The 24,305-nt window shown below is 45.6% G+C and overlaps 1 protein-coding gene across 1 annotated transcript in view; it reads right to left on the bottom strand.

Annotated features, from left to right (window-relative positions):
- LOC119926741 (serine/threonine-protein kinase TNNI3K) overlaps positions 1-24,305 on the bottom strand; it is a 413,409-nt gene that overhangs the window by 244,999 nt on the left and 144,105 nt on the right. Inside the window, exons 10-11 of the mRNA XM_038745086.1 lie at positions 22,038-22,132; positions 21,560-21,709 (exon numbers count right to left, since the gene is read on the bottom strand). Coding sequence (XP_038601014.1) covers positions 21,560-21,709; positions 22,038-22,132 — 245 coding nt within the window. The remainder of the gene's footprint in view (positions 1-21,559; positions 21,710-22,037; positions 22,133-24,305) is intronic.

Genomic DNA, 24,305 nt, shown 5'->3' with positions numbered 1-24,305 from the left:
CGCTGAATAAAAATGCCATTATTATTATTATTATTATTATTATTATTATTATTGTTATGGGTTCAAACCCTGGCTCCGCCAATTGTCAGCTGTGTGACTTTGGGCAAATCACTTAACTTTTCTGGGCTTCAGTTACCTCATCTGTAAAATGGGGATGAAGACTGTGAGCCCCACAAGGGACACCCTGATCACCTTGTAACCTCCCCAGCGCTTAGAACAGTGCTTTGCACATAGTAAGCGCTTAATAAATGCCATCATTACTATTATTATTATTACTACGGCTGACCCTTACTGAACCTTGGGAATTCTTCAAGGTGGAAAAGCCCAGCAGGAATCCTGAAAAATGGCTGGTTAACAATGACAGCAAGACAATAGTGGTTACTGAGGTTACTGAAAAACTTTCACGTGCTGTTTGCAGTGTGCCAACCCCCTGCCCGCCTCCTCCCTTGTTACACACCATGACCCAGTAGGAATGAGAGGTTGACTAGTACTGCACAAACCATTTCTGTCTCTAATCAATTTCTCCGGGTAGGTACTTGGTCCTCAATTCTCAGCCCTGCAGCTCACCTCCTGTTCCCCAGGGTAAACACCAAACTGTCTCCCAATAACACCTGGGCAGTGCTTTGATCGTAGAGACCACACTACCCTAGTTAAGCACGTGAAACTGCCTCGAAGCAGCGTGGCTCAATGGAAGGAGCCTGGGCTTGGGACTCAGAGGTCACTTCAACTGGGAAAAGCAGAAATAATAGGATGGGGGATTTCCTGGCTCCAAACAACATTTTAGAGCCCCAGTTAAAAAAGACAAAAGCTCCAAAAGCCCCATCGGCTATTTTTCTTGATGGGAAAACATAGACTCCGTGAAAAGGGGAGAAGATGAGGAAACCAATGCAGTCAAGTCACTTCACTTCTCTGGGCCTCAGTTACCTCATCTGTAAAATGGGGATTAAGACTGTGAGCCCCCCGTGGGACAACCTGATCACCTTGTATCCTCCCCAGCACATAGAACAGTGCTTTGCACATAGTAAGTGCTTAACAAATGCTATCATTATTATTATTATTATTAGTGCCAGGGACAAAGTACATGCAATGCCTCTCATGGTCCCGAAGAGAAATCCTGCCATTCTAGACCACCTCCCCTCTAGACTCTCCTGCCTCCCATCTAGACTGTAAACTCGCTGTGGTCGAGGAATGGGCCTGTTTATTGTTATATTGTAATAATAATAGTGGTATCTGTTAAGCATTTATTATGTGCCAGGCAATGTACTAAGTGGTGGAGTAAACACAAACTAATCAAGTAACTAACAGTCCCTATCCCACATGGGGCTAACACTAAATATGAATGACAGACTGACTCAATGGCACATCCAAGCCCTGGATAGTGGCAACTATGGATTGTTAAAGGAGCTAGCCCTGCATCCTAATCTGAAGTCAGAGGTTTTCCCAGATTTCACTGCCAACTTTCTATCCTTTCTATGTTCTTCCTTCGAGAAGCAGCGTGGCTCAATGGAAAGAGCCCGGGCTTGGGAGTCAGAGGTCATGGGTTCAAATCCTGGCTCCGCCACTTGTCAGCTGTGTGACTGAGGGCAAGTCACTTAACTTCTCTGTGCCTCAGTTCCCTCATCTGTAAAATGGGGATTAAGACTGTGTGCCCCCCGTGGGACAACCTGATCACCTTGTAACCTCTCCAGCACTTAGAACAGTGCTTTACACATAGTAAGCACTTAATAAATGCCATTATTATTATTCTATGACTTTGGGAAAGAATAACTTGTGCAGGGGGCAACTTTGGCATCGAATGTGTGCTGCTTCCCGCCAGGAGAAAAGTTGCCACCAGATCAGAAATTTCCATGGCAATGAAATGCATCGGTTTCCTCATCTTCTCCCCATTTCACAGAGTCTATGTTTTCCTATCAAGAAAAGCAGCCGATGGGGCTTTTGGAGCTTTTGTCTTCTTTAACTGGGGCTCTAAAACGTTGTTTGGAGCCAGGAAATCCCCCATCCTATTGTTTCTGCTTTTCCCAGGTGAAAGTCTTTTGGGGGAAGGGAAACCAACTCTTCACCACTCTCCTATAATGAAGCTTTATTCATCCAGCTCCCCCATCCGCCTGCCACAGCCTCGTCTGCGGACGAAGGAGGCCGGCAGGCAACCGGCCAGGTGGGCCCCTGGCCCACAGCTCGGGAGGGGGGAGTGGACGCGGAGGGAGATGGTACATTCTCAGCACGCCTGGGAGTCCGTGAGCCTGCTCTGAATGCTACCTTTCATTTCAACAGCCCTCCTGGCTCCACTTGCTCTGAGCGGTTTTAATTTCCTGCCAGCACGGTGGCACAATTTGTTGGCATTTTTCTTTGGGATGCTTTTCATCAAGTGTCTAATGAGTGCATGGATTCTGGCTCGGGATAAGGACCCGCCTGCCAGGGAAATGCCAGTAAAATCTTTGGCCCACGAAGTCCTGCTCACCAGAGCTTACATCTGCGGCCACAGACAGACGCTTCTCTGGAATCCTAAAATCAACCTCTCCTTCCTCCTTCCTACCCCCACCCCAGTCCCCTGGCTTGTTTTCCTTCCTTTCACACTAAAACTTCAGCACCTACCTCCTGGAACAATCTCTAAGCCTGCAGAGGCAAAGAGGTGCTTAACATCCTTTCTGTCCCGCTGTGACTGGTCTCAAGGAGTCAAAAGGAGAAAAGAAACCTCTTAGAGAACAGCAAATAGACTTGTTAAGACAAATTTCTGATACTAGTCACGAAAATGTCAATAACAACCCCAAATGCCCTCTGGGTGCGCTTATCTGGAAATAATTAAACCTCCTATAATTAAGGAAGCATCTTCCTACATCCAACTATATAGGATCTATAGGTGAGGGTTTCGCCCAGAACCTTACCTAAAAGCAGTTTCATTAGCTTCACTAACGATGATGCTTCGAACCAGGAAGCCTTCCATTACAGATGCTCTGGGTTTCATAAAAGTTGAAATTATTCTGCCCTGATCTGAAATTCTCCCCGACTTCCCACCTTCACTTATCCCTCCTTCCACTGTTTCTCCAAACTTCCAGGTCTCCCTGCCCCATTTGTTTCTTCTCAACTCCTCTCCTGGCTTCTGGTCTCCTTGCCCCTTGATGCTTCCCTCGCCTCTCCTCTTCTTACACTTGGTTTCATCATCTCCGATTTCTAAATTCTCCTCCCCAACACTCTGTTGGCCTCTGTACGGGACAGAGGCCAGCACAGAAGCATGCCAATTTGCCCGAGGCTATAAAATCAATTAACTGAGCTCCTTCAAATATGAGGATGTGCCAATCCTTGCTCCGTCCCTACCCTTCCTCCCCGCACCAGCCTGGCTCGGAGGGTCAGGGTGAGGACAGATGAAAGCCAGAAGAGCTGCTCAGGTGAAGAAAAGCCCTAGAGATGTCTCTTGAGCTGAAGGGCCACACAGAGTGTGTGTATCTGTTGGGGAGGAGTGTGGAGGTACAGTCTTGGGTCCAAAGTATTATCCAGTCTGAATCAGGCCCTTTCTAAGGTCAACTCAAACATCCAGCGTGACCCCATGGAAAGAGCAAAGGCCTGGGAGCCGGGGAACGTGGATTCTCACCCGTGATCGACCGCTTGCCTGCTTGTTACCTTCAGCGTGTCACTTAATGGCTCTGCTCCTCAGTTTCCCTACCTGTAAAATAGGACTTCAATACCAGGTCACCCTTCCCCTATTAGATTCTGCACCCTATGTATTCATTCATTCATTCATTCAATCGTATTTATTGAGCGCTTACTGTGTGCAGAGCGCTGTACTAAGTGCTTGGGAAGTACAAGTTGGCAACATGTAGAGCCGGTCCCTACCCAACAGTGGGCTCACAGTCTAGAAGGGGGAGACAGGACAGGAACTATGTCCGGCCTGATTATCTTGAATCTACCCCAGAGCTTAGTACATTGTTTGACACATATTAAGGACTTCAAAATACAATAACAATAGTAATCATCATTAATATTATTGTTATCGTCATTATCATCTGGTCTAGCCAGAAGTTGGCTCTGTCATTCATTCATTCATTCAATCATATTTAGTGAGCGCTTACTGTGTGCAGAGCACTGTACTGAGAGCTTGGGAAGTACAAGTTGGCAATGTATAGAGACGGTCCCTACAGACAATGGACTCACAGTCTAGAAGGGGGAGACAGAAAACAAAACAAAACAAAACATGTGGACAGGTGTCAAGTCATCAGAATAAATAGAAGTAAAGCTAGATACACACTTGTACTTCCCAAGCACTTAGTACAGTGCTCTGCACACAGTAAGTGCTCAATAAATATGATTTATTGATTGATTGATTACACATCATTAACAAAATAAATAGAATAGTAAATATGTACAAGTAAAATAAATAGAGTAATAAATCTGTACCAACATGTATACAGGTGCTGTGGGGAGGGGAAGGAGGTAGGACGTGGGGGATGGGGAGAGGTAGAGGAAAAAGGGGGCTCAGTCTGGGAAGGCCTCCTGGAGAAGGTGGGCTCTCAGTAGGGCTTTGAAGGAAGGAAGAGAGCATGGGGGAGACATGGGCATGTTTGAAGGCAGAGGGGAAGGAACCACTGGAGAGTGAGTGGTTGAAGATGGAAGTTAAGGAGGGGAGGAGGGAAGGGGTGAGAGATTTCATGAGATGAGAGGGAATGGGGTCAGAAACACAGATGGCTGGAGTAGCACTTGAGAGGAGGGAGGAGAGCTCCTCTGAGGATACTGCTGGGAAGGATGGGAGAGTAGCAGAGAGTGTTGAGAGCCGGGGGGTTGGAGAAGGGAGAGGAGTGACTTTGGGTAGCTCAGACCTGATGGAGTTACTTTTACTAATGAGGTAGGAGGCCAGATCATTGGAGGTGAGGGATGGAGGAAGGGGAGGAACAGGGGGCCTGAGAAGGGAGTTAAATGCACAGAAGAGCTGATGGGGATGATGGGCATGGGTGTCAATAAGGGAGGAGAAATAGATTTGCCTGGCAGAGGAGAGGGCTGAGTTGAGGTAGGAAAAGATAAACTTGAAGTGAACAAGGTTGGTGTGGTGTTTAGACTTTCTTCAGCAGCGTTCGGCAGCTCGAGCATAAGAGTGAAGGAGGCGGACAGTGGCAGTGATCCAGGGCTGTGGGTTAGTGGTATGGGAGCAGTGAAGGGAAAGGGGAGCGAGCGAGTTGAGCTGAGTGGAGAGGGTAGCACCATGAACAACCCTTCGAGGTTGTTCCAAATGGGAATTAATTTTCTAGGATCATTCTCACACAGCCTAAAAGTTTGGGGAAACCTAGATGGGTCTGGGGGAGAGGGGACAGGACCAAGTTCAAACACTCATCAATCAATCAATAAATCATATTTATTGGATCCTTACTGTGCGCAGAGCACTGAGCACATAAAAGAGTACTATGTCCAACCAAATCACCTGGTATCTACGTCTACACTTAGAACAGTGCCTAGTAGGTCATGGGTTCAAATCCCGGCTCTGCCAATTGCCAGCTGTGTGACTTTGGGAAAGTCACTTCACTTCTCTGGGCCTCAGTTACCTCATCTGTAAAATGGGGATGAAGACTGTGAGCCCCCCCGTGGGACAACCTGATCACCTTGTAACCACCCCAGTGCTTAGAACAGTGCTTTGCACACAGCAAGCACTTAATAAATGCTATCATTATTATTATTATTCATCCATTTCATTCAATCGTATTTAATGAGCACTTATTGTTTGCAGAGCACTAAGCTCTTGGGAAGTACCAGTTGGCAACATTACATAGGAAGCATTTAACCAAACACCGCTATTAAGGTACAGTGAGTAGGTTGGTGTCGGAAGAGTGAAATGTGAGGCTGGGTTGTGGTAAGAAGATCAGTGAGGCATGACAGGAGGACTGCTTATAGTTAATGGTGAAAGTGTTTCTGTTCGATCGAGAGATAGTGGAGGGACCACTGGAAGTTTCTGAAGCGAGAAGGGAGATGGATTTAGCTTTTTTTAAAAAGGTGATTCAGGTTGGAGATTGGGGAGACACAAGGCAGGGCGGTCGCAAGGAGGCTGATGCAGTAGTAAGGAGGGAGATGATAAGAGCTTGGATCAATTTGGTAGCAGTTTGGGTGGAAAGGGACGGATCCCAGAGACGTTGTAAAGGTAGAGCTGACAGGATTTGTTTTCAGAATGAATAATACAATACGATACTATAGAGAAAACTAAATCTGAATTGCTACACTCTAATTGTTACGTAACATTTGGCGGGGGCTGAGGACCTGAGTTTGAAAATAAAAGTTCCACTCCTGGGGAGACACAGTAATAATAGTAATAATAAGAAGAAGAATGGCATTTATTAAGCGCTTACTATGGTGCAAAGCACTGTTCTAAGCACTGGGGAGGTTACAAGGTGATCAGGTTGCCCCACGGGGGGCTCACAGTCTTAATCCCCATTTTACAGATGAGGGAATGGAGGCCCAGAGAAGTGAAGTGACTTGCCCAAAGTCACACAGCTGACAATTGGTGGAGCTGGGATTTGAACCCATGACCTCTGACTACAAAGCCCGGGCTCTTTCCACTGAGCCATGCTGCTTCTCTACAAGAAAATGGGAAAAGAGACAGAGACAGAAGGAATAATAATTATGATACCTTTTAAGCACCAAGCACTGTTCTAAGCACTGGGGCAGATATAAACTAACCAGGTTGGACACAGTCCCTGTCCCACTTTATCCCCATTTTACAGATGACTTAACTGAGACCCAGAGAAGTGAAGGTCATGCAGCAGACATGTGGCAGAGCTGGGTTTAGAACCTAGGCCCTTCTCCCTCCCAGGCCCATGCTCTATCCATTAAGCTGCACTGCTTCTCTGAAGTTAGGTAGGAAAAAGGAGTGGGAGAAAGAAGGGGAGAGAGAGTGAGAAATTGAGAACAGGAGAGAGAGAGTGAGGGATCGCTTGATCATATTTATCAAGCACTCAATGTGTACAGACTACTGTACTAAGCACTTGGAAGATAGCTGGTAGACCCGTTCCCTGTCCACAAGGAGCTTACCATCTAGAGGGATAGAGGGAGAAGGTGAGAGAGAGGGAGAGAGACAGAGAAGAGTGAGAAGAAGAGAAAGAGGGAGAGAGAGAGGGTGGGGGAGAGTCAGGAAGAGATAGGGAAACAGGGAAAGAGACAAGGAGAAAGGCAGAAGGAGAGAGGGAGAGAAATAAATACTTCTCTCATGGTTTAAAAATCCCTGATTTACCCATTGATCAGATTGACTCTTCCCAGGCTGAGATGGGGCAATCTTTAGTCACAGTTCTGGGGATTCTGATCTACCACAAAAAAAGGCCCAAGACCAGCTCCATCAGAAACTCCCTAGTGACTGTGCTTATGGAAATGGACCCTTTCAGTTTTGTCAGCATTAGCAGGGTAAGATCAGCTACTAAACCTTATCCTCCTAATCCTCTTTTCCATCTCCTGCTCTTGCTCCTCTTCCTGCTTCATCTCTTCTTCCTCTTATGCCATTGCTTTCTACATCTCTTCCTTCTAGTGGACAGATCGCAGGCCTCGGGGGCAAAGCATCTGGGTACTAATCTCAGTCCCACGACTTTCTTGTTGGGCGACCTGGGCAATTTATTTACTTTCTGTGCCTCGGTTTCCTCATATATAAAATGGGGATTCAATACCTGTTCTTCCTCCTTCTTAGACTGTGAGTCACATATGACATAAGGACTGTTCCTGACCTGATTATCTTAAATCTAGCCCAGTGTTTAGCACAGTATTTGGCAAATAATAAGTACTTAACAAATAGCACTATTTGTAATAATTTTTATTGTGCTTAATATGATGGACCAGCAGACAGGTGGCAGAACTGGGATTAGAACCCAGGTCCTTCTGACTCCTAGACTTACATGCTGTCCACTACATATTATGCTTCTGTGAGGTTTTCAAAACCTTCTGATTGATTCTGTAGTTGCAATTCCCCAAGACCCTACTCCAGTGCTGTTTTTAGAATTCTTGATTTCTATCCACATACACCAATTCACAAATTCTATAAATCATCCCTTTTTTCCTAGTCCAGACTCTGCCACTTGTCTTCTGTGTGACCTTGAGCAAGTCACTTCAATTATCTGTGCCTCAGTTACCTCATCTGTTAAATAGGGATTAAGGCTCTGAGCCCTTTGTGGTACAGGGACTGTTTCCAACCCAATTTGCTTGTATCCACCTCAGTGCTAAGGTACAGTGCCTGGCACCTATTAAGTATTAATACCATTTAAAAAAAATAAATGATCCAGTGGTTTCAAGGAAGCTGAATTACATGGGAACAAATCCACATGATTATACTCTTTGACTAGCAAAAAATATATCTTTAAGTTGCATCATATTTTCTTCGGCAGTTTAAATTTACTGTTTTAAAGTTGGTTACTCTCTAAATAAAACAAAAAAAATGATCATTCGATAATATTCAGGAGTCATGTCCAACCCTGCTCCAACCCCAAATTTTACAGGTGAGAAAAAAAATCACAAAAGAGTGGAGCCATGCTTTTAAGCCAAAACAATGGTGCTGATTTCAGGGGGGGAAAGGAGGTAATTGCCCCTATAGGCTTGACAATTATTCAACTTATAAGTAGTTTATTCCTGTCCTTCCCCATTAGATATGAAGCGGCTAGTGGGAAGGGATCGTGTCTCATGCTTCTCCTGTATTTGATCAAATACTTCATACAGTGCATTGCATCCAGTGTATAATAAGAATTCTGGTATTTGTTAAGTGCTTACTATGTGCCAGGCACTGTACTAAGCAGTGGGGTGGATACAAGCATTGTACAAAGAACTGGGATAGATACAAGTTGATTTCTTCGGACACAGGTCCATATCCCGCACAGATGAGGTAACTGAGGCACAGAGAAGTTAAATGACTTGCCCAAGGCCACACAGCACTAAGTGGCAGAGTTGGAACTAGAACCCATGACCTTCTGACATCACTTCCACCACAACCATAATGGTGGGGGAGAACCCATTTCTTCTCACTTCCCAGCTTTTGGGGCAGGATTTAGGCATAGATTTAGACTGTAAGCCCCTTGTGGGACAGAGACTGTATGCGACCTGACAAACTTGTATCTACTCCAGAACTTAGAACGGTGCTTGAAACAAACACCTTAAAAAAAGTGATGGGTAGCCATAGCTAACCACTCTGTTTAAAAAGGTGACAGTGGTAATCATGCTTGTGGTATTTGTTAAACTCTTAATATGTGCCAAGCACTACACTAAGCACTGGTGTAGATACCGGATATGAGTCCCTGCCTCGCATGGGGATTACAGTCTAAGGGAGAAAGAGAATGGCGTTTTTATAGCTAAGGAAACTGAGGCACAGAGAAATGAAATGATTTGCCCACAGTTACACAGCAGGCGAGCAGCAGAGCTGGGAATAAACCTGGGTTCCCTGGCTCCCAAGTCCATACTCTTTCCACTAGGCCATGTTTCCTCTTTCTCCACTGTCCCTGTCTGGTCCAGTCCCAGAACTGGTCAGTCAGTAGTCAAGTCAGTTAGTCAGTCATATCTATTGAGCACTTCCTGTGTGCAGAACACTGTATTAAATGCTTAGGCGAGTACAGTATAACAATATAACAGAACCATTCCCTGTCCACAATGAGCTTACAGTCTAGAGCTTCCAGTCTACAGTCTAAATACAATTTATATTTATTAATATAAATAAACAAAATTAAATAATAATAATAATTGTGGTATTTGTTAAGCGCTTACTATGTGCCCAGCACTGTACTAAGCCCTGGGGTGAATACAGGCAAATCGGGTTGGACACAGCCTCTGTTCCTCTTGAGGCTCACAGTCTTAATCACAGATATGTACATAAATGCTGTCGGGTTGAGGGGGGGAATGATTTAAGGAAGCAAGTCAGGATGACATTAAAGGGAGTGGGTGAAGAGGGAAAGAGGGTTGTTTAATAATAATGATGGTATTTGTTAAGCACTTACTATGTGCCAAGCATTGTTCTAAGCAGTGGGATAGATATAAGGTTATCAGGTTGTCCCACGTGGGGCTCACAGTCAGTTCCCATTTTACAGATGAGGTAACTGAGGCCCAGAGAATTCACGTGACTTGCCCAAAGTCACACAGCTGACAAGTGGTGGAGCTGGGATTCGAACCCACAACCTCTGACTCCCAAGCCCGGGCTCTTTCCACTAAGTCACGCTGCAAGGCTTCTTGGAGGAGATCATCATCATCATCATCAGTCGTATTTATTGAGTGCTTACTGTGTGCAGAGCACTGTACTAAGCGCTTGGGAAGTACAAATTGGCAACACATAGAGACAGTCCCTACCCAACAGTGGGCTCACAGTCTAAAAGGGGGAGACAGAGAACAAAACCAAACACACTAACAAAATAAAATGAATAGAATAGACATGTACAAATAAAATAAATAGAGTAAAAAATATGTACAAACATATATATATATATATATATATATACAGGTGCTGTGGGGAAGGGAAGGAGGTAAGATGGGGGGATGGAGAGGGGGACGAGGGGGGAGAGGAAGGAAGGGGCTCAGTCTGGGAAGGCCTCCTGGAGGAGGTGAGCTCTCAGTAGGGCCTTGAAGGGAGGAAGAGAGCTAGCTTGGCGGATGGGCAGAGGGAGGGCATTCCAGGCCCGGGGGATGACGTGGGCCGGGGGTCGATGGCGGGACAGGCGAGAACGAGGTACGGTGAGGAGATTAGCGGCGGAGGAGCGGAGGGTGCGGACTGGGCTGTAGAAGGAGAGAAGGGAGGTGAGGTAGGAGGGGGCGAGGGGATGGACAGCCTTGAAGCCCAGGGTGAGGAGTTTCTGCCTGATGCGCAAATTGATTGGTAGCCACTGGAGATTTTTGAGGAGGGGAGTGATATGCCCAGAGCGTTTCTGGACAAAGATAATCCGGGCAGCAGCATGAAGTATGGATTGAAGTGGAGAGAGACATGAGGATGGGAGATCAGAGAGAAGGCTGATGCAGTAGTCCAGACGGGATAGGATGAGAGATGTGCCTTTGATAAGGCTTTGAAGTGGTGGGTTGGGGGCTGACCTCGTGGCCTGTGGGGCGAGGCCAGAAGCTCTTGTCTTTGGCCTAGAGACCACGAGGCTGAGCTGCCCAGGACCACTGCTTACCAACCCTGCCTGGCCTGAATGATGATGATGGCATTTATTAAGCGCTTACTATGTGCAAAGCACTGTTCTAAGCGCTGGGGAGGTTACAGGGTGATCAGGTTGTGATCAGGTGCTCACAGTCTTCATCCCCGTTTTACAGATGGGGGAACTGAGGCACAGAGAAGTTAAGTGACTTGCCCCAAGTCACACAGCTGACAATTGGCGGAGCCAGGATTTGAACCCATGACCACTGACTCCATTCATTCATTCATTCGATTGTATTTATTGAGCACTTACTGTGTGCAAAGCACTGTACTAAGCGCTTGGGAAGTACAAGTTGGCAACATATAGAGAAAGTCCCTACCCAACAGTGGGCTCGACTCCAAAGCCCAGGCTCTTTCCACTGAGCCACGTTGCTTCTCTGGAGGCCCACCCCATATCCTCAGCTGAGGGGAAGAAGCTAGACTCCCCCGTCACCACTTCTGTTGCCCCCTTTTCCTCTTCTCCTTCTCCCCTCCCCATCACCCCAACTCCCTCCCTCTGCACTACCCCCTCCCCGCCCCACTGCACTTGTGTATATATGTACAGATTTATTACTCTATTTTATTAATGATGTGTATATATCTATAATTCCATTTATTTATATTGATGCTATTGATGCCTGTTTACTTGTTTTGATGTCTGTCTCCCCTCTTCTAGACTGTGAGCCAGTTGTTGGGCAGGGATTGTCTCTGTTTGCTTCAAGGCTGTCCATCACCTCGCCCCCTCCTACCTCACCTCCCTTCTCTCCTTCTCCAGCCCAGCCCGCACCCTCCGCTCCTCTGCCGCTAATCTCCTCACCGTGCCTCGTTCTCGCCTGTCCCGCCGTCGACCCCCGGCCCACATCATCCCCATGGCCTGGAATGCCCTCCCTCCACACAGCTGCCAAACTAGCCTGCTTCCCCCCTTCAAAGCCCTACTGAAAGCTCACCTCCTCCAGGAGGCCTTCCCAGATTGAGCCCCCCTTTTCCTCTGCTCCTCCTCCCCTCCCCATCTCCCTGACTCACTCCCTCTGCTCTACCTCCCTCCCCACCCCACAGCACTTGTGTATATTTGCACATATTTATTATTCTATATATTTTATTAATGATGTGTAAATATCTATAATTCTTTTTATCTATTTTGATGCTATTGACACCTGTCTACTTGTTTTGTTTTGTTGTCTGTCTCCCCCCTTCTTGACTGTGAGCCCATTGTTGGGTAGGGATTGAAGCAGCATAGCTCAGTGGAAAGAGCCCGGGCTTGGGAGTCAGAGTCAGGGGTTCTAATCCCAGCTCCACCACATGTCTGCTGTGAGACCTTGGGCAAGTCACTTAAATTCTCTGAGCCTCAGTTGCCTCATCTGTAAAATGGGGGTTAAGACTGTGAGCCCCACATGGGACAACCTGATCACCTTGTATCTCCCCAGCACTTAGAATAATAATAATGATGATGATGATGATGATGGCATTTGTTAAGTGCTTACTATGTGCAGAGCACTGTTCTAAGTGCTGGGGGGGGATACAAGGTGATCAAGTTGTCCCACGTGGGGCTCACAGTCTTAATCCCCATTTTACAGATGAGGTAACAGGCTCAGAGAAGTTAAGTGACTTGCCCAAGGTCACACAGCAGACATGTGGCAGAGTTGGGATTCGAACCCATGACCTCTGACTTAGAACATAGTAAGTGCTTAACAAATGTCATTATCATTATTATTATTATTATTATTATTATTATTATTATTATTATTATTATCATCTGTTGCCGAATTGTACTTTCCAAGCTCTTAGTACAGTGCTCTGCACACAGTAAGCGCTCAACAAATACAATTGAACTGAATGAATTGAATGGATGAATACTGTCACCGTACCAATTCAAAGCATGGGTTACAATAAAATGTGAGGGGAAGGAAACTTGCCCTCCTCCCAGGCACACAGCACTTATGAACACATTAATATCTGTCTCCCCTTTAAGACTGTAAGCTCATTGTGGGAAGCAAATGTGTACATTTGTAGTTATATTGTACTCTCCCAAGCACTTAGTACAGTGATCTGCACACTACAAGTACTCAATATATACAAATGACTGACTGACTTGCATGGGAGTGGGGAACTGAGTGACCATTCTTCCATGGCTTCTTAGGGGGGCTTAGATGTGGCCCCTGAAATCTATCCTGTAAACTCACTGTGGGCAGCTAACCTGTCTACCAACTCTGGTACAGTGTACTCTCCCAAGCGCTTAGTACAGTGCTCTGCACACAGGAGGCACTCAATAAATATGAGTGATTGATTGAAATTAACTGCCTCAGAAAATGCCCTCAGTAGAATCAGAGGAACGGACATTTTGCTAACAATTCACTTAGAATCTGAGAGTTACACCCCTTTTAGTAGCCAAGTCTTACTGGCAAGATCTCAGCTCTGCAAGACTTCATTACTTTTACAGAATGCACTACAGGACATTTACGATAAATAATTCACACCATACTATACTTGTCAAAATGAATGAGCAAAGTATATATCATGCTGCAGGACCCTTGATTTTTATTGTTTTTGTTCACTTACTTGCTAATTCTCCAGCTCTAGCTCTCCGTCACTGTGGATTAGAGTGGTTCTGCTTTAGACAAATATTGTATTTCAGATAATTAGATATTGGGATGTGAGCCTCGGTTAAATGACTTTAACTGCTATCAAAACTGAAGTAAATAAGAAGTTTTCAGCTTGACTCCTAGTTTGGGCTATTTTTTGACCCTCAGCGGTCCAAACTCTGTCCGCCTTTTTCCCCGTCAGCCTTTCAAATCTAACTGCCAGGCAAACTGCACTGGGCTCCACGCTCAATTCTAATTGGCTGCGTTCTTTTCAATTCCGCAGTTTCATCTTTAATTCAATGGATGTAAGATTAGGTGCGAGCCTTTTCAATGGTTTTTCCATACTGGTGATCAGGACAGAGGATTGGAACATAACAGGCTGCCGGCCACTTCTTCTGGACAATTTAAATTGATTCGTACAAGTCCTTTGTATCCCGGAAAAGAGATCGAGAGAATTCAAGTGAGTGAGAAAGAGAGGGGGGCGAGAGAATGGGAGAGACAGAAGCAGAGAGAGATATAGAAACAGAAGGAGACAAAGAGAGACAAAGAGATGAGAGAAAGAAAAGACGGCTATCTCTACACGTTCAGATAGAGTCACAGAAGAGAGCCAAATGGAAATCTGAGAAGATTCTAAAACAGGAGGATGCAGAAAGTGGGTTAGGAAATACTGAAATGTAAACCTCTAACTGGCTGTTCTGAAGGGAGAAGTCTAAGACAGATCATCACGAGGGCTGTTTGGAGGGTTTTAACTGAAAAAGTTCTTAGAAATATAAAATCGTCTTAATAAGCTGACCCGCCACTGACCCAGAAGGAGTAAGCTGTTTTCTCAGGAGGCAGTTCATCCTGAAATAGGTCCAATTAGACCTTGCGAGGCACTGGGCCTGACTGAGTGCTCCTAGACAATCATTTAACCTATGGACCCGGCTATCCTGGCTACTAATTAATCTCAAAGGCAAAGATCAGTGACTCACCTGGAGCCTCAGACCTCTCAGGCCCCCGAAGCCCCAGTTTGTGGGGATGCTGACTCCCCAGTGGCACTGGACTTGAGGCTTTGGTGCAGGCCTGATTCATTCATTCGTTCATTTGTATTTATTGAGCACTTACTGTGTGCAGAGCACTGTACTAAGCGCTTGGGAAATACAAATCGGCAACATATAGAGATGGTCCGTACCCAACAATGAGCTCACGGTCTAGAAGGGGGAGACAGACAACAAAACAAAACAAGACAAAACAACCTGAACCCAGTGCTGGCTACGAATGCTAAGCAATGGCGTCAGTTGCCTCCAGGCCCATAGGTAAGGGGCAGACCCGGTTATTATTATCAATAATGACATTAGATTGTGCTGTGTGACCTTGGGCAAGTCGCTTCACTTCTCTGTGCCTCAGTTACCTTATCTGTAAAATGGGGATTAAGACTGTGAGCCCCATGTGGGACAGGGGCTGTGTCCAACACAATTTACTTAGTATGGTGCCTGGCACAGAGTGAGCATTTAGCAAGTACCATTATTATTATTGTTATTATCATTGCATTGTATTATAATAATAATAATAATGGCATTTATTAAGCGCTTACTATGTGCAAAGCACTGTTCTAAGCACTGGGGAGGATGCAAGGTGATCTGGTTGTCCCACATGGGGCTCACAGACTCAATCCCCATTTTACAGATGAGGGAACTGAGGCACAGAGGAGTGAAGTGACTTGCCCAAAGTCACACAGCTGACAAGTGGCGGAGCTGGGGTTATAACAACGCATTATATATAATATGGCTTAGCATATGTTTTTTGTTGTTGTCTGTCTCCCCCTTCTAGACTGTGAGCCTGCTGTTGGGTAGGGTCTGTCTCTGTATGTTGCCAACTTGTACTTCCCAAGCACTTAGTACAGTGCTCTGCAAACAGTAAGTGCTCAATAAATACAACTGAATGAATGAATGAATGAATGTGCCAAGCTCTATGCTAAGCAGTGCAGGTATTTTATCTCCATTCTACAGACAAGGGAACTGAAGTGCAGAGAATCAATCAATCATAATTCTTGTGCACTTACTGTTTGCAGAGCACTGTACTAAGGGCTTAAAAGAGTACAGTATAATAGAGTTGATATACACATTCCCTGCCCACAATGAGCAATAGAACTCAACTGATTTCCCAAGGTCACGCAGATGTCAAGTGAGGGAGCCAGGATTATTACTCTGGGCTCCAAACTCCCAGCCCAGTTCTCTTTCCACAAGACTAGAGGGCTTCTTAAAGATTCCAAAGCCCTCCTGTCCTCAAGGCGCAATAGGCCCTTCTGTCTTCAGGGACTTGGGAAGGATCACCTAGGATCAAGGGTGGGTTTCAGGGATTTGAGTAGAATTCCAAATGATGTCATTACATCTGTGGGCAGCAGAATACATTCAGTGGACTGTCATTATATTTCATCCTTTCTGGTCTCCCATCCTTCCTTTCTGATCTCCCATCCTCCTGTCTCTCCTCACTTCGGTCTTTACTTCACTCTGCTGCCCAGATTATCTTTGTAAAGAAACGCTCTGGGCATGTCACTCCCCTCCTCAAAAATCTCCAGTCGTTGCCTGTCAACCTACGAATCAAGCAAAAACTCCTCACTCTTGACTTCAAGGCTCTCCATTACCTTGCCCCCTCCTACCTCACCTCCCTTCTCTCCTTTTATAGCCCAGCCCAGCCCTCACACTCCGCTCCTCTGCTGCTAACCTCCTCACTGGACCTCATTCTCACCTGTCATCATCATCATCATCAATCGTATTTATTGAGCACTTACTGTGTGCAGAGCACTGTACTAAGTGCTTGGGAAGTACAAATTGGCAACATATAGAGACAGTCCCTACCCAACAGTGGGCTCACAGTCTAAAAGGGGGAGACAGAGAACAAAACCAAACATACTAACAAAATAAAATGAATAGAATAGATATGTACAAGAAAAATAAATAAATAGATAAATGAATAGAGTAATAAATATGTACAAACATATATACATATATACAGGTGCTGTGGGGAAGGGAAGGAGGTAAGATGGGGGGATGGAGAGGGGGACGAGGGGGAGAGGAAGGAAGGGGCTCAGTCTGGGAAGGCCTCCTGGAGGAGGTGAGCTCTGAGTAGGGCCTTGAAGGGAGGAAGAGAGCTAGCTTGGCGGATGGGCAGAGGGAGGGCATTCCAGGCCCAGGGGATGACGTGGGCTGGGGGTCGATGGCGGGACAGGCGAGAACGAGGTACGGTGAGGAGATTAGCGGTGGAAGAGCGGAGGGTGCGGGCTGGGCTGGAGAAGGAGAGAAGGGAGGTGAGGTAGGAGGGGGCGGGGGGATGGACAGCCTTGAAGCCCAGGGTGAGGAGTTTCTGCCTGATGCGCAGATTGATCGGTAGCCACTGGAGATTTTTGAGGAATCCCACCATCGACCCCCGGCCCACATCCTCCCCCTGGCCTGGAATGCCCTCCCTCCGCATATCCACCAAGCTAGCTCTCTTCCTCCCTTCAAAGCCCTACTGAGAGTTCACCTCCTCCAGGAGGCCTTCCCAGCCTGAGTCCCCCTCTTTCCTCTCCTCTTCCTCCCCTCCCAATCGTCCCCCTCCCTCCCAATGCCCTACCCCCTTCCCCTCCCCACAGCACTTGTATCTATTTGTTCATATTTACTACTCTATTTTATTAAAGTTGTGTATATAGCTATAATTCTATTTATTCTGACAGTATTGACACCTGTCTACTTGTTTTGTTTTGTTGTTATCTCTAAGATCTCTCCTCCTCCGCAATCTCTCATCTTTCATTCTTCATTCATTCATTCAATTGTATTTTTGAGCGCTTACTGTGTGCAGAACACTGGACTAAGTGCTTGGGAAGTACAAGTTGGCAACATATAGAGATGGTCCCTACCCAACAGAGGGCTCACAGTCTAGAAGGGGGAGACAGACAACAAAACAAAACATATTAACAAAATAAAATAAATATAATAAATATGTACAAATAAAATAAATAAATAGAGTAATAAATACATACAAACATATATACATATATGCAGATGCTGTGGGGAGGGGAAGGAGGTAAGGTGGGGGGATGGGGAGGGGGAGGAGGGGCAGAAGAAGGAGGGGGCTCAGTCTGGGAAGGCCTCCTGGAGGAGGTGAGCTCTCAGTAGGGCCTTGAAAGGGGGAAGAGAGCTAGCTTGGTGGATGTGCGGAGGGAGGCCGTTCCGGGCCAGGGGGATGATGTGGGCTGAGAGTCAACAGTGGGACAGGCGAGGACGAGGCACGGTGAGAAGATTAGCAGCAGAGGAGCGGAGGGTGTGGGCTGGGCTGGAGAAGGAGAGAAGGGAGGTGAGGTAGGAGGGGGCAAGGGGATGGACAGCCTTGAAGCCCAGGGTGAGGAGTTTCTCCTAAGCTCCATGACATCTCTACATCTCTAGAAGGATAAGTCCACTGGCATCTCAGGTTGAGTATATCTGAAACAAACTCCTCATCTTTCCATTCAAATTCTCTTCTCCTTCCAACTTTCCCAGCAGCATGGCTTACTGGAAAGAGTCTAGTCCTTCTAGACTGTGAGCCCATTGTTGGGTAGTGACCATCTCTATATGTTGCTGACTTGTACTTCCCAAACACTTAGTACAGTGCTCTGCACACAGTAAGTGCTCAATAAACACAATTGAATGAATGAACGAATGACATATAGAACAAATCGGGGAGGCAGATATTTTCCGCCTGCCGCCCGCACCTCCAATCCCATCCCTTCACTATAAGCTCATTATGGGCAGGGAATGTGCCTGTTTATTGTTGTACTGTACTCTCCCAAGCGCTTAGTACACTGCTCTGCACACAGTAGGTGATCAGCAAATACGATCGAATGAATGAATGAACTTAGGAACACTTCTTCACTCTTCACTCCCACCCTTCTTCACCCTCTGAGTGCCATCTTGAGCCACTCACTCTCTGAAGACCCCCCGACATGATTCTTAGCCTAAAAGAACTTTAACTTGTGCCCTCTGCACCCTCCAGCTTTGGTCACATCTCCTTCCTTCCATTTTTGTCCAAATTCCTCAAATAGATTTATTTACACCACTGCCTCGATTTCCTCTCCCTCCTTGACATTTAAAATGCAACTTTTGCCCCTCTCCACTGTATATCTATTCTATCCCACTATCACAATGACCTCCTCCTAGCCACGTCTAATGAACTCTACTCCATCTCAATCATCCTTGATGGAGTCAGAGGTCATGGGTTCAAATCCCGGCTCCGCCACTTGTCAACTGTGTGACTTGCCCAAACTTCTCTGTGCCTCAGTTCCCTCATCTGTAAAATGGAGATTAAGATTGTTAGCCCCACATGGGACATCCTGATCACCTTGTAACCTCCCCAGCCCTTAGAACAGCGCTTTGCACATAGGAAGCACTTAATAAATGCCATCATTATTATTATTACTGACAGCCTTTGACATTGTGGACCAGCCCCTTCTCCAGAAAACACTATCAAATCTTGGTTACTTTGATTAAGTTCTCTCCCATTTCTCTTTTCTACCCACTCCTTCTCAGTTTCTTTTCCCAACTCGTTCTCTACTTCCCACTCCCTAACTGTGGGTGTCCTTCTCAAAGATCAGTTCTATTCACCATCTTCACCCATTCCCTAATGCATCCATTCCCACAGTTTCATCAATGGGATGGACTCCCAAACCTACCTCACTATCTCTAAGATCTCTCCTTCTCTTCAATCTCTCATCTTCTCCCTAGCTCCATGACATCTCTACATCTCTACATGGATAAGTCCACTGGCATCTCAAGTTGAGTATATCTGAAACAGAACTCCTCCTCTTTCCATTCAAATTATATTCTCCTTCCAACTTTCCCATCCCTGTTAACAGAGAAGCAGCGTGGCTTGGTGGAAAGAGCACAGGCTAGGGAATCAGAGGTCATGGGTTTTTATCCCGACTCTGCCGCTTGTCAGCTGTGTGACCTTAGGCAAGTCACTTAACTTCTCTGTGCCTCAGTTACCTCATCTGTAAAATGGGGATGAAGACTGTGAGCTCTGCCTGGGACAACCTCATGAACTTGTATCTACCCCAGCGCTTGGCACATAGTAAGCACTTAACAAATACCAACATTATTATTATTATTATTAACATTACCATCCTTCCCTCCTGTTACATTCACCATTTGGCATTATGCCTCCCTCACTTCCAACTCCCATATTCAGTCTGTCACCAAAGCCTTTTGCTTCCTTCTTCGTGACATCTTCAAAATCCCACCCCTTCCTCTCAATTCAAACTGCCACTGCTCTGGTCTAAGCACTTGTCATCTCTAGGATCAACCAATGCATGAACCAAAGATGGGGAAAGAGAGTCAATCAAATTGGGAATAGCTCTTTGCATTCCGGAGAGGGATCTCTCTCTCTCTCTCCCCACCTTGTTATTGAGTTGTGCTGATAGTTGTGTTGAAAAGCCTGCTATCTGTGAGTTCACGTGCTCAGACCATTAATATATCTAAAGAATTTGGCTTGTAAAGTTATACAATAGTTTGTGTGTTTTAAAAAGCCTATACCTATCTAGGGTCATGGACACATTTTGGCAGGATATAGCTTTCCCTCTTTCTCTTCTTGTATATTAAATTAAACAACTGTGCCTGCTCCTGAGGGTATGGTAGGGTGGCCAGAGTGCACAGTAAAAAAAGAAAAAAAGAAAATGGGTCACAAGATCCGACGGGCCACAAGATTCAAGGAACTCACATGGGATATACCAGCTCACAGTGTCACCCAGTGCTATCATTCAGATGCCATATTTGAAGGTTTGCTCAGTCTGCTTGAATCTGCCCAAATTTAGAGTGTTTCTACAGGGCACTTTGATCCCTTTTCCACAATTGTTCCCTAGTGTTGCTGTGTGCCATTCAACAATTCCTGTTTCTGGGCTGAAGGACTCAATGTTAAGAGCTAAGGTTGAGGAAGCTTTTGTGTTGAAAATATAAATGCCAGATAAAGGGGTCTGATGATAATTCTGTACCAGGCAGGGGCAAACCAGATGAAAGCCCGGAGTGTCTGGTATGAAACCGGATAAACAGTCACCCGACATTTACAGATGTGTTTGGAGGCAGCATGAATTTCTCTCAGGTTACTCTCCCAGTAGTCATGACAGACTGTCGCTCAAGAAACATCTAGATAAGTAACTGTGGTTGTTGTCGTGGAATCGTGGACTGACACAACTTAATAATGATAATAATAATCATGATGGCATTTGTTAAGCGCTTACTATGTGCAAAGCACAGTTCTAAGCACTGGTTGGGGGGGATACACGGTGATCAAGTTGTCCCATGTGGGGCTCACAGTCTTAATCCCCATTTTACAGATGGGGTAACTGAGGCACAGAGAAGTTAAGTGACTTGACCAAGGTCACACAGCAGACATGTGGCGGAGCGGGATTCGAACCCATGACCTCTGACTCCGGGCTCTTTCCACTGAGCCACGCGGCTTCTCTAACTCCATAGGTAGACACTCTTTGGGGACAATGGTAATTTGCTGATGTCTTTTAATATTTTGCTTTCTCTCCTCTTCTACCTTTAAACTATTCTTGATTTTCTGAATCCCTTACATTGAAGTCTTTTCCTCTTCCCTTTCTATCCCAATATCTATCTGTTCCCCTCTTCTTGCTTCTGAAGGTTTCTCTGCAAACTCCTTTGGAGTTAGCAGTGTGTTTTCCTTTAAAGCAACACATCTCTAGCATTCTGACACCCACCAGATCTCCATTGTATTGAGACTCCATTCGAGTTTTTGATCTAGATGTGAGTCTGCCTTTGCACAATCTTCTGGGGAAAAATGAGGGTATCATCAGTAGGGATGTAGGAATTTCCTTGTGAATTGTCAGAATCTATGACTACGCCTAAATGTCTTTCTATTAGGAATGAGAGGCTTAAAATACCTTTTTCATAAGCCCACATCAAACAGGTCTGCTCGTCCTTCTCCCCACTAGATCGACTGGGGTCAGAGGCCACCAGATTCATATCGGCTCCAATATCCAATAAGAACTGGACCAGACGAATGTGCCCATGGTAGCAAGCAGAGTGGAGTCCTAGGAAAAAGAAAACGGAGTCCTCGCTGCCATAAAGACAATTGTTATCCGCTAATAGAACTGTAGCAATAGCCATAAAGCTAGGATTGATTTCCTTGATAAGGAATCAATCCTATTATTGGGCAAATGATAGGATTCTCGAAGAAAAAGCCATAGCATCTACAGAAGCCCCTGAGGGCCTCTGGCATCAGCAGAATGTCTAACTCATTTCAAAAATACTGTAATTACCACAGGTAGAAACCAGCAACTTTAAAAAGAATGAGAGCAAAAGACGTCAAAGAGGCTTTTTTACCATGCTTTTAATCACATGCCGGGGTCCTATTCTTACCTGTGTGACCATCTCTTCCTTGATGATTGATGCTTAGCACATTCTGGTCAAGAAGAAACTTAACAAGTTCGATGTTCTTGCCGTAAGTACAAGCACTGCAAAAATCGAGAGCAAAGAAATCAGCAGAGCTTCCAGGTCCATTGAGACCAGAGACACTAGTTAAGAGAATAGTGGGCTTAATGTGAAAACAAATGCTATGATTATTAAGGCAGAGCAGAAATGTAAGAAAAGCAGGGTAACTTCCTGATGGTTCTCACAATGGCCTTCTCCCTGTCCTGAATGACAGAACAGCAGCATTTCTGGAAATTGCTTACCAAGAAGAAGCACTGTGTCTAAAGAAAATTTCTGCCAACATTTCACGGAAAATCAGCTGGGTGGGGTTGGTGGTTGGGAATTAAAAGGCTCAAATTTCAAGCATATCTCAGCCAACCCATAATCTCCTTTGTGTCCCAGAAAAGTACTCTAACATCAAGCACCTCACTTCCATTTGGAAGGAAGTCTAGAAAATGGAACTTCTAAAGAAAATAAAATGGAGCATGAATATTAGGGAATGGAGTGGAAGCTTCTTCTAGGCATGGAACATGTCTTGGTCTAATGTTGGGCTTCCCTCAGCATGTAATAATAATAATAATAATGGCATTTATTAAGCGCTTACTATGTGCAAAGCACTGTTCTAAGCGCTGGGGAGGTTACAAGGTGATCAGGTTCATTCATTCATTCAATCATATTTATTGAGTGCTTACTGTGTGCAGAGCACTGTACTAAGCGCTTGGGAAGTACAAGTTGGCAACATATAGAGACGGTCCCTACCCAACAGCAGGCTCACAGCCTAGAAGACTCAGGATGTCCCAAGGGGGCTCACAGCCTTAATCCCCATTTTACAGATGAGGTAACTGAGGCCCAGAGAAGTTGTGACTTGCCCAAAGTCACACAGCTGTACCTCATTCTTGCCTGTCCCACCATCGACCCCCAGCCCACATCCTCCCCCTGGCCTGGAATTCCCTCCCTCCGCACATCCGCCAAGCTAGCTCTCTTCCTCCCTTCAAAGCCCTACTGAGAGCTCACCTCCTCCAGCAGGCCTTCCCACACTGAGCCCCCTTTTTCCTCTCCTCCTCCCCATCATCCCCACCCTACCTCCTTCCCCTCCCCACAGTACCTGTATAGATGTTTGTACAGATTTATTACTCTATTTATTTTACTTGTACATATTTACTATTCTATTTATTTTCTTAATGATGTGCATCTAGCTTTATTTCTATTTATTCTGATGACCTGACACCTGTCCGCATGTTTTGTTTTGCTCTCTGTCTCCCCCTTCTAGACTGTGAGCCCGTTGTTGGGTAGGGACTGTCTCTATATGTTGCCAACTTGTACTTCCCAAGCACTTAGGACAATGCTCTGCACACAGTAAGCACTCGATAAATACAATTGAATGAATGAAAGAATGAATGAATGAATGATGTGTAGGAGCCGGGATTTGAACCCATGACCTCTGACTCCAAAGCCCGGGCTCTTTCCATTGAGCCACACTGTTTCTCTACAGTACTACAGTACATGGCACACAGTGGAAACTCAATAGCTACATTACAACCATTCATCTTCCCACTCCCCTGGAAAAATACCAAAGGGGACACTTCAATTATTGTGAAATGAGAAAGCTACGATGACGGAGTAAGACAAGTGTAAAGATTGGTTCCTCCTGCCTCAAAATCCTTCCCACGCCATATCTAACAGACTAATGTTTCAGTCCCATTGAATCCAGAAAAACGTTTTTTCCCTCTCCTCCGTCTCTCAAGGTCACAAATCACACTCCAAATGCTCTTCCCATGTCATATGTGACCATCTAATCAGAGTAGCCCCATTTCATTGGTAGAGCCAAACCACTCCAGCTTAGTCTCTTTACAAATTAAAACCCCCCAAAATAAGGCTACCCAATCAATAAAAATGAGAAGCAGCATGGCCTAGTGGATAGAGCACGGGCCTGAGAGTCATAAGGTCATGGGTTCTAATTCCGGATCTGCCAATTGTCTGCTGTGTGACCTTAGGCAAGTCACTTCACTTCTCTGGGCCTCAGTTCCCTCATCTCTAAAATGAGGATGGAGACTGTGAGCCCCACGTTGGACAGGGACTGTGTCCAACCTGATTTGCTTGCAGTCAACCCAGCGCTTAGTACAGCACCTAGTACACAGTAAGCACTTAACAGGTACCACAATTATTATTATTATTAAAATGTCTCCACAACCTTGCCCCATTTTTCCAGTTCTGGTT

This window comes from Tachyglossus aculeatus, chromosome 4, assembly GCF_015852505.1.
Source record: "Tachyglossus aculeatus isolate mTacAcu1 chromosome 4, mTacAcu1.pri, whole genome shotgun sequence".
In the NCBI taxonomy this organism is placed as follows: Eukaryota; Metazoa; Chordata; class Mammalia; order Monotremata; family Tachyglossidae; genus Tachyglossus; species Tachyglossus aculeatus.
The sequence above is the reverse complement of the archived record's forward strand: the minus strand, read 5'-3'. Positions and strand labels throughout refer to the sequence as shown.